The following is a 15,925-nucleotide window of genomic DNA, read 5'->3' as shown; positions in this document are numbered from 1 at the left end:
TAAAGGATTCCATTCCTGCAAGAATAATTTCACTGACACGATCTGAGCAAACGTTGACATCAGAACTTTTGAAACAGTAATCCGACCAAGGAAAAGAAGAAAAGAAGTCTCGCAGGTCATCCCATTTTGCATTCTTGTAATGCCAAACAACACGAGGTTGGGAATAGCCATGAGATAAAGGTTCCATTGGAGAAGAGATAATCCAAGTTGTGATCTGAAGTGCCTAAAGGAGCTCTCACTTCGACCGTGTACTTAGAAGGGTTGTTTGTGAGAAAAAGATGGAGCGTATTGGCTGTATGATTAGGATTGTCCGGTATTATTGTAGGTAAACGAACAATCTGTGCTAGGTCATTAGTAATTGCAAAAGCCTCAGCATCTCGACCTGCTGGGTCAGTGTGACTAGAAAACGGAAGCCAGCTGGGGTTGTGAACATTAAAATCACCAAGGGAAATTACCTCACTGTTAGGAGAGTTGGACTGGAGAAAGTCAAGTTGCAACAAGAGGAAGTCAAAGAGCTCCAAGTGATTAGTCGAGTTGGGAGAACGGTAGAGACAACAGATGAATTTGACACAATGAGGTAGGGAGATTTTAAGCCAGAGAAGATCAAAGAGAGGAGATTCCAAATTGCCAAGTCTCTGACAGGGAATATCAGAACGGATATATGCACAAGTACCACCTTTGAGGCGAAAGGAATTATACAGCGAATAATTTGGGCATCTGAGATGAGCAGTAGTTGAATCAACCGATAACTGAGATTCTGTCAGAAAAAGTACATGAGGTTTGGCAGACTGCAAGTGGAAATGGACATCGTTGAGATTAGAATTGAGACCACGTATATTTGTGAAATGAATTAGGAAGTCCTTGGGAGGTTTAGATCTTTTCGCAGCTAAGCTTGCTCTATTAGTTTGACAATTCATGGTGTATTCAATAGTAAGAAAAAGTGGGTGGGACATGCTGTATGAAGTAATGAAATTTTTGGATATGGCGTACATGTGGTAAGAATATACCCAGATCCTTGACATAACGTGGCCTCGACAATGCTCCCCGCATACACACTACTCGGACTCCCTCCAGTCACTATCTGGCAGAGTAGAGGTAGAAAGATTATCTAGCTGATCCGGAAGCCTCCTAGAGAGTTACCAATAGGTCCGGTCCGGTGTACTAACTAGTGGCCGGCCTGCGAAAACCGTTTTAGAGCTGTACCCTCGAAATGTAAGGAATATTGGATCTTGCCACGACGTTCATCATAACCTCAAAAGTCATCAGTCATACTGCATGATGGAAGAGATAGGGAAGGGTTGACCAGAACTTAGCTCTAGAGACTAAACATGGGTTCCACCACTTCAAGCCTCCAATAAGCAAAGTGGTGGTATTTCACCGGTTGATGAGAGTCATCTTCCACCTAGTGGAAGATGACTAACATTATTATTATTATTAATTAAGAACTTTTACTGCTTTATGGGATTTTTTCCACACCGTGACAGGTAATAAGACAAAATGCAATGGGTTGTTGGTTGTGTCCGGATTTTTTTTTTTTTTTTTTTTGGTAGTTGTTGGCGCATGGGATTCTGTGGCCATAATGCACCTCCCAAGGTTTTTGCAGTACTCTGATCCAAGCCTGAGGCAGGAATCGAACCTGCGACCTTTGGGTTGCCAGGCAGGCACTTGACCCACCCGGCTAGCCCGGACGGCCATTGTGTCCGGATACCATTATTGTTGTTATTACTGTTGGTCAAGGTAATCACAATCACAGCTTTCTGGAGTTGAATGCAAGTGTTCTCTGGGAGGCCTACTGCAGCTAGATTCTTATGGAGGGTCTTCGGCAACGTGTCAGTGGTTGACACGGTGATTAGGATGGTCATTACTTGTTACATATGCCATATTTCTTCTAACTTCTTGGAGTACGCCCTGGACTTCATCAGCCCCGAATCACTCCTCACAGCCACTGATGCCAATGCAAAATCACCATTCTGGTTCAGTTCGACTACCAATGCCCGGGAAATGCTGGTTGATGACTTCATCAACAGCAGGAACCTAACGATCCACAATCAACCTAGTCACCATTTCCACAAGGAAACGTAGCCCTCTAGTCTCCAATTGGGAAGTCATTAAGTCATTCCCAACTGGACAATTAGCAATCACAGAGTTATCCTGTTCTCCGTAACCTTAACTACAACTATAAACACCAACGAAACTAGGATATCGGATTTTGTCAGATTTTTCATCAGAAATGCTGACTGGGAAGCTTTCGAAAGGTCTATTGTCTCAGATTTCCCTCTCACGAATCCAACCCAATACAGCATATGCACTGCTGACGAATTAGTTACCACCCTGCGGCAAGCTGTCCTGAAGGCCTCTTATAAATCTGTAAAAAAGAAAGTCTTCCATCCCACTGTATGCCCTTGGACTCGGGAACTCATCTTGCTTAGATGATCTGTCCACTAAGCTTGCCGATTTTACCAGCAACACCGTAACTGGCCAGCCCCAGAAGTAGCACGAATATACAGCGACTACATCGCTAAGAAAAATGAATACACAAAGGCTATTGCAGCAAGGAAGAAGGCAACATGGTCTGATTTTGTCAGAGAATCTGGTAGGACGAATCCGTGGGGCCTAGTCTACAAGATCGTGTAGGACAAAACCTACACCCCGGACATCTTCAGCACAGTGACTGCAGACTCACAGGAGACTTCCAACTGGCAGGACTGAGTCAATCACATCCTTGATAAGCTATTTCCACCAGACGACACTGCTCAGGACTTGTCTGAACATATTGCTATTAGTACAGCAAACAACAGTTATGAATCAGATGAAACCACAGAACCTTTCACCTTGGAAGAATTATCAGCAGTTCTCCAAAATATTAACATCCAAAAATGTCCAGGATTAGATCTCATCGAATACAGTTTATCCTCCGTCTCTACAAGCTTTGACCGGAGTATATACTCTTACACTATACAACAAATGTCTTTGGGGGGGGGGGGATGTTTTCCTGTGGACTGGAAGATCTCGCTACTGAGACTCATTAAGAAGCTGCACAAAAACTCTACTGACCCACGTTCTCACGGTCTAATTGTGCTGCTTGCAAACTTTGGCACAATACTGGAGCGGCTAATGGCACTTAGGACCACAGCTCTCAAGAACAGAATCTGCTCTCCACCTGCCAGTATGGATTCACTCCAGGACAATCCTGTGAGGAGGCTCTCTTCGATCTAGTTCTGCACATAGAAAATTCTAAAGCAAAATTTGAACTTGCCATCTTAATTGACTTCGAGGGCGCGTTTGACACTGTCTGGTGGGGCAGCACTCTGGCATGCCTCCGGACAGCCTCCTGTTCCAGCCATCTCTATAAACTTTTCCAAAGCTACTTTTCAGAAAGAACAGTAATTCTAAAGTCAAAATACCACCAAGTCTCCAGGTTAATCGCTCGGGGTGCCCTGAAGGCTCAGTCCTGGGACCTCTCACGTGGAACATGATCCTACAAGACTGGCTTTCCCACTCCTTTGCCAATACCAAGATTGTTGCTTTTGCAGAAGACCTCACGATCGTGGTGTCCAGCTGCTCTCGCAAAGCCATAGAAGACAATGCTAATTGGGTCCTTGATGACCTCTCCCCCTAGGCCGCACTAAATAAACTACAGATAAATCCCAGCAAGACTAAAATGATGCTCTTTAAAAATAAGTTGGACCTCAGGCAGCCTCCGCAAGTTAAAGTCTCTGGGGTACAACTCCCCATTGTCATACAGACCACTGTGCTAGGAGTGGTTCTTAATCATAAATTATGCTTTCACCCCCCCACCTCATCCATCTCAGCTCCAAGGTGAAAAAATTTTCAGGCTCAATCATCAGAATCACCAGGAATGAATGGGACCTGTCCAAGCGGTTGCTTCAGCTGTACTATAAAGCTGTCTTCCTTCTGATCGTGTCGTATGCTGCAGGTGCTTGGTTCCACCGAGCTAGATTGGTAAAAATGATAGGCAAATTAGACTCTATACAATGCTTCTGGCTACCACAGGATATGCAGGACAATATCCAGGTCTTAGCTGGGACCCTTCCACTGGTCCTTCCGTGGCTTGACCTTTAGAATCAACAAGAAAATTCCGACCAAGATCTTAGACGCTGAGCTAAACCTAGACGCTGACCCTAAGGCAGAGAGAGAGAGAGAGAACACACTGTTATAATGATATGATAAACATCTGGTAGACAAGATGGGACACTTTCACCAAGGGAGCAGTTACAAGAAGATTCCTGCCAGATGTGACTTTCCCCTCCTCTAAGTCAGCGTAGAAGTGACTCTCTATAACTCTTGAGACATCATTCCTAGTCATTGGGCATGGCTCTATATAACTCTTGAGACATCATTCCTAGACATCGGGCATGGCTCACTGAACGAGAAGCTTTTCCAACTCGGCCTAATACCCATAGACGTTTGCTACTCCAGGGCCAAGGAGAATTGGTTCCACCTTCTCTTTGAGTGCACTCTTTCCGAGGACCCGAGGCAAGACCTAACAAATACCATCCCTGTCACTGAAAACCAATTGGACATTCTGCTACAGACACCAGAGAACCAGGCTGCCTTCCAGAACTTCTTGACGCAAGTATTCATGTGCAGGAAAGCCTCCTACAGAATAACACAGGCTATGAATGGGGATCCCCAGACAGCAGCTTAAATATTTTATTTTACTAATCTAATTTTTTTTAATTATCTATATTTGTTTTTATTATTTTTTAAAAATTTTTCTCATTTTCTCTTCACGCTCTGCACTAGCGTACTTTTTTTTCTCTTTTTCCTCCCCGCTCTCCACCAGTGGAGCTTCTCTCTCTCTCTCTCACTTTTTTTTTTTTTTTCTCTATTACATGGGATTTTTTCCCCCTCTCTCTATCTTTCTCTTTTCTTTTCCTCCCTTTTCCTCTGGAATGGGCCCCCAGAGGAACCTGGCCCACCTTTGGACAACATCAGGTGAGTCAGAGTCTCTTTTGAGATGGTACGTGCTTTAATAGGACTAGCCCACCTTCCCGTGGTGTGAACGAGTACCCAGAATCATCTATCTCTGGGTGACTGATGCTTTTGGGTAGCCAAGTGGCCAGTCACAGCAACAGAAAACACACACACACATAATACACACAAACCTACGTCACACACATATCTGGCCCATTTGTAGTGATACTGTTCTTCACAGAGATACGAGGCAGAGCTGAACAGACATTCTAGGAACTGCCCTTTACAAAAATACATGTCCATGTCATATTTCTTTGACTTCCTGTCTTAGTTCTGTGTATGTCTGATCTTTTCCTTGTAGATTTTCTGGAGGCTGCTGGGCACCATTATGTCCATCAAGTAAGTAATCGTTTCCTTATTGTCGTTAAGGGTTATATATGTTCTGCTGTGCGGGATTGACTTGTCCATCATTATGACACAGTCAGAGTATAGTTTGTAAGTAGGTTGTCTAGTACAGCCTGGGGTTAATACTTGCAATACGATACACTTTCTTTGATACTGGCATTTTTTGGCTAAAATCTGATGTATTACCCTGGTCGCCTGGATGTGCCTGTGAGTGTTTACCATTTGGGTGATCACCCTGCATCCCATGGTGATGTGCTGGACTGTTTCTGGGGCCAGGTGGCATTGTTGACCTGTGTCATCTGTCACTCTGTGGTCCTTGGTGATGTATTTCCTGTAGTTTCTGGTGTTGATTACCTGGTCTTGAATGGCAAGCGAACCCTTCAATCTCAGGTTATGTTATCTATTTACTATTGATGGAGATCTTTGTGGTGTCTGCTATAGAGTGCCTCCTTTGCCCATCTTTCTGTTTTTGATCGCCTTTCTCTGGTCAATAAGGTCGGTCAGTGCCCTGCTTCTTTCCAGGCAATGATCAGTCTATTGATGGCCGACTTCAGGTGGTGCTGGCGGATCTTGGTGGTCATTATCCTTGTCAATCTCATAATCTTCTCCAGCTAGGTGTTGGTTGGTCCAATCTATGATCCTGAAAGATTACGTTAGTACTGGGACCGCATAAGTGTTCATGGCTGTGACCATGTTCCTGATATTCAACTTTGACTTTAGAAGGCTTCTCAGTCTTTGATGGTATTTTTTAGTCAGGTGCGCTTTAACCTCTGTTTTAACTGGAGAGTCTGCATCATCCCCAGATATCTGTAGGTCTCTCCCCCTGTCATGCCTCAATTTCTTCACCAGTCTTTAGCTGGTAGTTTCATCCAACTGAATGTCCTCAATGCATTCTGAAGTAAGTGCTGAACTCTTCAGTGATCCGGAGTAGCTATTAGAGTTGATTCTCAGTTACGGCACAGAACTTGATGTCATCCACATTCATCAGGTGAGGGAGGGCATACAGGTTCTTCCTCCATTCTTTTAGGGTATATCCGTACTTGTTGTTGCTAAACAGAATCATAGTGGGCTCACGGCATCTCCCTGAAAGATTCCTCTTCTGATGGGGATCGGTCAGGTCATGATGTTCTCGACCTTGATGGTAGTCTTCTATTTCACCATGGTTGCTTCTACGAAGTGTGTCAGTGTTATTATTTTTTTTAAAAACTTTTTCTCCTTTTATAGGATTTTTTTCTCCACATAAAAGATACTAGTACCAAGTGCATGGGATGGTTGGCTGAATCTGGTTGTTATTATTACTGTTGGTCAAGGCTTTCTGGAGTTCCATGTACGTGTTCTCTGTGAGGCCTATTGCTGCTAAGTTCTTATGGCTGCTCTTTGGCACCATGACAGTGGTTGTCAGGTGACCAGGATGGTCATTATTTGTTCCATATGCCACATTTCTTTGACTTCCTTTCTTAGGTCTGAGTACTTCCTGATCTTTTCTTTGTATATTTTCTGGAATTTGCTGGTATTGGACACCACTATGTAAATCAGGTAGATAGCCATTTCCATCTTGTTGATGATACTCCTGTCCGTTATTATGATACGGTCCCAGTATGGTCAGTGAGTAGAGGTCTCCAGTATGGCCTGAGGCTCATACTTGTAATACAGTAAACTTTATTTGATCAGCAGGAATTTTTGTGCTAGCTTCAAATGTATTATCTGGCCATCTGATTGTGTCTGTGAGTGTACACCATCTGGGTGATCACCCTGCGTCCTGCAATGACATGTTGGATTGTTTCTGGGGCCAGCTGACATCAACGATTACTCCGAGGAACTTGGTAATGTACACTTCCTGGTGTTGATTACCTTGTCTTGGATGGCAAGTGAACCCTTTTGGTCTCAGTTATTGTTATTCTTTTTTTTGGTACAGGTGCTACTTCGGCCATATTGCACCTATCGGTGGTATGAATGATACATATGCATCGTAATTACTATGACATCAGTTAAAAACATTCAATGTAATTTTATCTGTTTGATAAAGTGGAAAACTCTAGCAGATTAGCATCATTACCTATGATATGGTTGAGTGTCAGGGGTTCTTTAAGGTTAGGGCAGAAAGCTTAATGAGACTTGTCGGGCACTGGTGTACAAAGCACATTCAACAAGAATATATTTCATTGTAAGCGGAGAGTTGCATTGTGTGCATTGTGGAGGGTCATTACTTGTGAAGAGATAAAGGTGAGCAAGTTCACACTGTGGTCAATTGGTGCTCTGGTTAAGATTACTTCCTTCTTTCTACTTACACGAAAGCTGGAGGTCCATAACTGTGATAGAGATTTAATCTGATGGAGTTTATTTTGCATTTGAGCTTACCATTGAATTGACCATTGTTCCCTATATGTATCGTATATTACATATATAGTCAGGATATTAGCATTATTGAGGCACATGATGGAAGAAAGCCAGCTTACAGAGCATCAGCCAAAAAAAAAAAAAACTTCCCACTTCACTCATCCGGTCATTCCAAATGTTTGTCTAGTTCAGCTTTAAATTTATTTAAGCAATCAACTACCTGCTGTCTAAACACAAACTTTGGCACATCTATTCTACAACTGTCTTTCCTTAATTTGAATCTATGCCCCCTCAGGTTCTTAATCTGAGAAAGTGAAAGTATCCCATTAGCACTGAGCCTGCTCAAACCATTCAAGGCCTTGTACACCTCAATCAGATCACCTTGCAGGTGTCTAGTCTCCAGATGCTGCAACTTGCAGAATTTAAGACTCTCTTGGTAAGTGCACCACTTTGTTCCTCTCACCAATCTTTTGGCCCTTCTCTGTACTCATTCTAGCAACTCTACATCCTTCCTAAAATGAGGCCTTCAGACCTGTATGCAGTACTCAAGGTGTGGCCTGACCTTGAGTACTGCATACAGGTGCCTTATAGAAAGGGATAATCACCTCCTAGCAAAATTCCTATACAGTAAACCCTCGATTTAACGGACCCGGACATAACAGATTTCGGATTTATAGAATTTTAATGGACCAGACAAATATATATACAAATATATACAAAAAATATACAGGCTAGCCTCAATTAACAAAATTAATTCATCCCACAAGTGTATCGCGCAAAAACGGAAATGCATTAATCAAATATAAAATAGGAAAAATTATAATTGGTCCGCGACCTTCAGGAATATCCATAAAGAATTTTAAAAATTCCTTTTAAATAACTTTTTAACTGTATACCATGTAAAAGATAATGTAAATAATTATAGAATTAAATGTTTATTGCATAAAATACACAATGAAGAAACTATTTGAAAAGTCATTTGAACAGTGTTGGCTTTCTTTTTTTCATCAATCAATTTCTGATAACTGACAGCAATTTTCTCTAGGCCCTGGCGAAATAACTATTGCAGAGAATCTCAAACCTTTTGTTTGAGGTTCTCTGTGATATGAAAGATTTCATCTAGTTCTTTTAGCATTATATCCTTTACGGTAACATTTTCATCTGGATCATTTAAAAATTAATATTTTTTTGTTTTTTGTTTTTGCATTTAAAAATTCTAATTATTAAATGTAAGTCTGCACATTACTCTATTAGCAGGAGATAATACGTCTGCTTCCAATGGCTGATGGACCACACTGAGGCAGGCAATGGGCAAAAGCTTGTTTGTTGCCTATCTGACGCACAGTAAGTTTAGCAAGCAACTAAAATCTTTTTCAACTATCACATTAAAAAAATCACGTTAACTGGTAATTTGCATCGTGTAAAGTGAAAAGTGATATAATTTTTTAAAATAGCAGTAACTGAGAAACATGTTAATCAGATTTGCATTATGCGAGATCTGGCTGCATACAAAAAAAAAAAAAAAAAATTATAATAAATAAAAGAAATAAAACTAATAATAAATTCACAATATTATATGCAGATATTAACAGAAATAGTATAAGAAATTTCACCTCATGAATTTATGTTTGTTGCCACAACAGCCGATGTTGATAAGATGTTCTGAGGGTAGCAATGTTTCAAATGAGGAAGATAAAGTTTGAGATACAAATCTAAATATCTTCAAGGGGTATGTCAGGGGAGTGAACTATAGAAGATTACTTAATCTCAACTGTGGATACAGTAATGTCAGGAGGGTTGTCAATAAAATGGCTGAATTTGAACTCTTGCTTACGCCAACTAAAGCTGATATAATAGGGCTAACAGAAATGTGGTACCACCCGGAAATTGGTGATGATGAGTTCTGCTATGGTTATGTTATGTGTAATGTATTTAGGGAAGGTAGAAGGGTTGGAGGGATTATGCTTCTTATCAAAAGCAAACTGAGTGCAAAAAGAGCTTTTGCTGAGTCTGAAGTTACATCCAGCATAGAATCTGTGTGGTGTGAGTTTGACAGAAGCAAAGAACATTGAGACTTGGAGTAATTTACAGACCAGAAGACTGTGAAGAATATGACAAGAGTCATTATATACAGATCGAATGGGAAAGCAAGCGTGAATGTCTTATTATGGGTGACGTTAATGTGCCCCAGAATGACTGGAATAAGTGGGAGGAAAACTCATAATGGGAAAAAATTTTTAAAATAAACTAGATGATTATTATTCGTACCAGTATGTTGGAGAAAGTACTAGGGATGAGAATATTCTTGACCTTATCATTACTAATGAATCAGATTATGTCAGAGGGCTCAAAGGACAGGAACAATTATCAAGAGTGATCATGCAATCGCAATTTTAATTTTAAAGCATTTTTAAAGAATACATACCATTCCCAGGCTTAGAGATTATAAGTTGTCAGTATTTCAAATGGTCACTGTTTGATCCTTTTGATTGTCAGCAATTTGATCTTAACCCTTGAAGAATAATATTCTAGGGATTCGTGCCATACCAGAATATATTAAAACAAATTCTCAAACAATGAGAGAAAGTAAGCTTCTCAAAACCAGTAAGGAGATCAAAAAATGATGCAAATATTTAGAATTATTCAAAAAAAAAAAAAAAAAAAAAAACTCTTCAAAGTAGGTTTTTATATACTGATCTAGCATGCTCTTCCTATGCCTTTGAAGGGCTCCTCTGTGTTTGAATTTGAACCTCTAATAATCAAATTAATCTAAACAAAAAAGTAACAATTTTTTCTATGATTTAAATCAAAATTTAATAAACATAAGACTTTTCAAAAACTTACTGTGCAATCATCAGAGGACGATGCAATTATATTGTCATTAAAGGGATTCCATTTCAAATCTAAAACTGAACCTTTATGGCCTGTAACTTTTCCTGCATTCACTTCTACTCGCCCTGTCTATAAGCATAATAATCATGAAATTTTTAGAATTTGTTTATAAAATGTATTTTTATATTCAAAAACATTCTATTTAAACTTATGCAAAACAAGATTCAAACCATCAAATGCTTTATTTTTTTAATAATTTTGAATGAGATAGAATACACTGGCAGGCTATTGTCACATGATCTACCTGAAAACAGCCACTAGGGTTTGCAATCATTGTTTAAGTTGAGGGGCTAGTCCTAGGATTTCTATGGGAAGGGCCTAAAACAGTGTTTTGGAAAATCATTAAGCATCAATCTTCGTGAAGCTATTAAAAAAAATCCATTATTTTGATCATGGGGGCTATAATCCCTTTAATTCCTATCTGAGACCAATTCTGCCTCTCTTAAACCTTCAAGCATGCACAATAAAGCAGATTTCTATGACATTACAATAACACTCCCAGGTCTTCAGCAATTCCTGAAAGCTGAGGAGAAACCAGATAGATTATTGTCATTAATTTGCATCAACATCTGTGCCCACCATATTTTGCCAGTATATTATGTCCATTGAGTGTGTGTTCACAAGTCATTTACATGCTGTGGGATGAAATAATTCACAAGGGTGAGAGACCCTACTCCTTCTACTAGATATCAGCTAGTTAACTACAGCCCAAACTGAAGAGTCCTTTAAGAATTCTCTCTCTTATATACTGGGACTTGGTTTAATAAAATACACTGCAAAGCGAGCTGTGTAAATAAAAATAAAATTATTGATACTGCTGTAATGTATTCAAGTCATTTTGAAGGAGTGCTGCTTGGCACTGTTCACTAACTACTCTCCTGGATCACCTGTAATTTTAACATCATTCCCTATATCCCTTAATTAATGTTATTTAAAAAAAATCACAAACAACACGTGGCCCCAGGTGATCCTTGAGGGAAATCCCATTTCTAACACTAGCCCAACATGAAGAGCAACTATTAATCACATCCATCTACCACCTCTCATGAAAACATCAGGATTCATCCACAATCTTAATTTATTTATATTCCAATTTATATAATAACCTCTCATGTGAGACAGAGTCAAATGCTTTGCTAGTCTAAATAAATAAAGTCAAATTTATTTCCTACATCCAATTCATGAATGACTATTCAAGATATCTAAGCAGATTAGTTAAGATTTATGCTCGTGTCAGATACCTTGTAATGCATAAATAACAAAAAACTGATGTATACATAAGAGTAAATATCTAATTCCCTTAAATAAAAAGTCTGTGTGTGAGGTGTAGCAAAATAAAGTTCCTAGACTGGTACAATAAAAAGAATTAATTCAAAGTAATCACCACCTAATTGAATGCACTCAATAAACTGTTCTAAAAGCTTCTGAAAAGAGTCAGCAAAGGCACTCAAAGAGATGATGATGGTGTTCAGTTCTGCAGTTACATTTTTCTTTTGTCCACAACATCCTGAAATTTCTTTCCTTTGAGAGTAGTTTTCACCTGGGAAAAAGTCTGCTGGTACTAGATTCAGAGAATAGGGTGGATGTTTGATCTGTACGATGCAATGTTTCATCAGAAATGTCTTGATGTTAACGTGATCAGCATCGTCTTAATCATGTTAACTTTTGTAAATAAAACATTTTTGGCCTTGGTGATGATTTTGAAGTCCACTGCATACCCTGATGCTTCATGTCTAGGTCATACTGCAACACTCAATGCTCATCTCTAGTGACAATACAGTTGAGAAAGTTAGGATTCTCTCGACACATCTGGATGAAGTCCGTGGCACAAATTTCCCACAGATCTTCATACAGAATTTGACAAATTATCTCCTTATTAAATCCACCCATTGGCCATCATTCTGAGGGTCAAATGATGGTCTCTTACCATTTCCTGAACTTCTGCAATTCTGTCTCATTTCAAGGTCACCCACTTCTCGGGTCAACGTGAACATCCTCACATCCATCTTGAACCTCTTATAACCATTCAAACACACTGGTACAGCTCAATGTTTCATCACCATAAACAGTCTAACATTTCATATGTTTCTGTTACAGATTTTCTCAGTTTAAAGCAAAATTTCATATTCGTTCATTGCTCCATCACAAAATCGTGACACGGAACATTAATGCTACTAATGAAGCATTAATGGGTGTTACTACTGGGTGTTACTTGCAACCTGTACGTCTACTGGACAATCTCTGTTCCACCATCTGTTGGGGGAAGTCTGAACTACAAAAACCACTTTTATTTATTTTGAGCTCATCGAACGTGACTGCAACAGCACCAGTCTGGGAACTTTATTGACATAAGTTGTATATGTGTATCATATAATGTAACAGGTTGGAATTGCATTTTAATATGCTCCAAGCATAATTTCATAGTAAGGCAGGCATAAAGAGATGTACCAGGAGAGACAGCCCAGTAGCACCACAGGGTTAGTATGCACTGGTGCGCAATAGCTCTCTGATGCTACTATCCGAGGCAGAAGGGTTTGGCTTGGAATTTAGACTAAAACAGGCAAAATATAATGAGTTAGTATTACTATTAGCAAAACAATGTAAGGAAGAAAGCTCATGCAGCATCAACCAAAAAAGCATGAGCATATGCATGAGCTGAGAATGTTTTGTTTCTATGCATCCACCATACTGTCCATTCTTCCTCCAATCAGCACATGGCAACAATATCCAGTGTTGCTTCAGCTGCAATATATGGTATATGGATAACATACATATTATTGAAAAAATATAATAATAATAATAATAATAATAATAATTTCAAGATTTATACTTACAATTTTAATGAAATTTCAGAAGACTCAACATATTGTAAAGGAGCCAAACAAAATTTCTTGAAAATCCATCGACTGACAATCAAGTTATTACAAGTGAATGAACAAATGTCAGATTTCTGTTGCTCCAATTTCAATGACATTTGGAATGCCTTGACAAATCTTACTAAAACAGCCAAATATAAAATTTTGCAAAAATCAATCCAGGGCAAATTAAGTTATTTCATGCAGATGGATAGAAAAAGAATTAATAATTTCCAGACTTATATTGGTCAGATTCTAAAGAAATTTAAAATGGCCAACAAATCTTTCTAAAAGAGTCAAACATAAAATTTTATGAAAATCCATGCATTAGACGTCAGGTCTAATGCATGGATTTTCATATATGGATTTTCAATATATGGACAGATGGATTTATGGACAGTCAGACAAGGTGAAGATAATAGGCACTTTATCCATATATGCTAATTCACCTGAAAAACTACCCACCCCATATACCTATGTGCTCTAATTGGTTAGCAAAATAAAACTTTTTTTTTAAACCAGATTTGTGTGCTGATTTAAAATATGTTCTCAGTTTTGTTCATAGCATTAGGTTTTAATAATATGACTGCTGATAATACCCATACAAGTTGATTAAGACAATTCCATTACAAAACACTAGGCTGGTTACAATTACATTTTTATAGTTTAAACCCAATACACTTCATACACATAGTAAAATAATTCAGTACACTATTGTAAAAAAAAGAAAAAAGATAAGCGATTTAAAAATGTGCAGATGATTTGCTATGGTGCACTTTGTCCAGAATGTCACAGTATAAGCAGCACTAGTCTGCAAAAATATATTTGTTGCAGGAACCTCAACAGTGAATTTCCTTTGACTTAATGTCTTGGTGGAATTGTTATTAATTACATTCTTAGTAGAATAATTAAATGTCTCTCAAGCAATACAAAAAAAAAAAAAACATTAAATGATTTACACAAGTTTTCATCCAAGCCAACTTCCATATTAATGACATCATAATACCATGTTTGGGAGAATGGTGATGGTTTTATAAATTAATGTGAGACACCAACTTATGCTGTTATTTGAATATTAGCTGCTAGACTACAGCACAAAATGACTAGCATTGCCTGTTTATAGCATCCAAAAGCAATAGTGCTGCCATAAAAGGAAATTAAAATTTAAAAATACAAAAAGTTATAGCTTGGGGAATGTTACTTTCTTCCTTGTAGTTCGCATTTCGTTACAGTTAGTGTTCATCATATTCATTTGATGCATGTTTTCTAAAGTTCTCTATATTTTCTAAAGATCATGTGTGGCAATGTTCTTGAATTTAGTAAGAGATTTTTGGGACTGACCATACCATTAAAAATTAATGAAATTTTAACAGAATGGCATACTTGGTAATGTATGATGAGATGACAGGGAAGAGAAGAAATTTTCATAAATACAACTTACTTTTTCTATAGGCACAACCAGAAAGGATCCCCCTCCTGCAGTTTCTGTAACAATGGCAACAAATTTTGGATTTACTGCACAAAAGTAACTGTCATGGGCATTTTTTGTTATTTTTATACACTCATAACATTTCTCTTTTCTTGCAGCACTCCCATAAACGTGCCTGAATTTGCTGCTACGAATACCTCTGAATGATAACTATGAAATAAACAAAATTGCCATTATTTTTTATAATTGCTGACAGTGATAATATATATTTATATATCTATCATTAAAGTTTAATGATGAAATGAGAATCATTTCATCATTAAATCTCTCAAATTATAAAATGAAAATTCAGATTAAAAAGGAATGTAATATAAATAGCCCTGTCCAATTTATTCTAATCAGTTGCATTGGTGTAAAAGGTAAAGAAATTCACATGTCATATAAATTCAGCAGAATTTGCATCTACCTACCATGAAGCTTTATTAATTAAACATCAGTAGCAATTATTCAAAAAAAATTATTAACACACAGGTTCTTAACCTTTTCCATAGTACATATGTATATATGGAAAAGGTTATAATGGGATGGCCTTGTATATACAGTCAGACCTCTCTTTAACGAACTTCCATACAGCAAATTTTTCTATGTAGCGAACTTTTTTTGATTTCCTCTTGATCATTACATTGAAAATCGTTTCCGCATAACGAAGAAAATTTCCATATAACACCTCGGCCTTCAAGAAATACAGCTAATGCTGTAAAAAGCATGAATTATGAACTAAAAGGATTAAGAACTAAGAGCTACAACATTTTACAATTTAGTGGTGCCTGTAAAACCCTGCAGGAGGAAACTGGCTAACCACAGTGAGAGACAGAAAAAGATGACGGGTTTCGGGAGAAGCCTTTGATGAGCAGTGGGGTTAGCAAGGGCAAAAAAGAAGTAAAATCTATACACTACTGTACCGAGAAGTTGTGCTGGTCAACTGTTATCTTTGCCAATGCTTAATAGTGTAGATTGGGGTGTTAAAAAAAAAAAAAAAGAAAGAAAGAAAGAAATTGCTTTAAAATTT

At 38.3% G+C, this 15,925-nt stretch overlaps 1 protein-coding gene across 2 annotated transcripts in view; it reads right to left on the bottom strand.

The window, feature by feature from the left end:
• Positions 1-15,925, bottom strand: part of LOC150075075 (coronin-2B-like) — a 432,519-nt gene that overhangs the window by 283,299 nt on the left and 133,295 nt on the right. For both annotated transcript variants that reach the window (XM_090388986.1, XM_090388985.1), the window contains 2 exons: positions 14,869-15,066; positions 10,525-10,641 (listed from right to left, as the gene is read on the bottom strand). In XM_090388986.1, the coding sequence (XP_090245112.1) occupies positions 10,525-10,641; positions 14,869-15,066 (315 nt within the window). The remainder of the gene's footprint in view (positions 1-10,524; positions 10,642-14,868; positions 15,067-15,925) is intronic.

This window comes from Mastigoproctus giganteus, chromosome 14, assembly GCF_048544385.1.
Source record: "Mastigoproctus giganteus isolate SK-2022 chromosome 14, ASM4854438v1, whole genome shotgun sequence".
Lineage (NCBI taxonomy): Eukaryota > Metazoa > Arthropoda > Arachnida > Uropygi > Thelyphonidae > Mastigoproctus > Mastigoproctus giganteus.
Note: the sequence above shows the minus strand (reverse complement) of the source record. Positions and strands in the feature narration are given on the sequence as shown.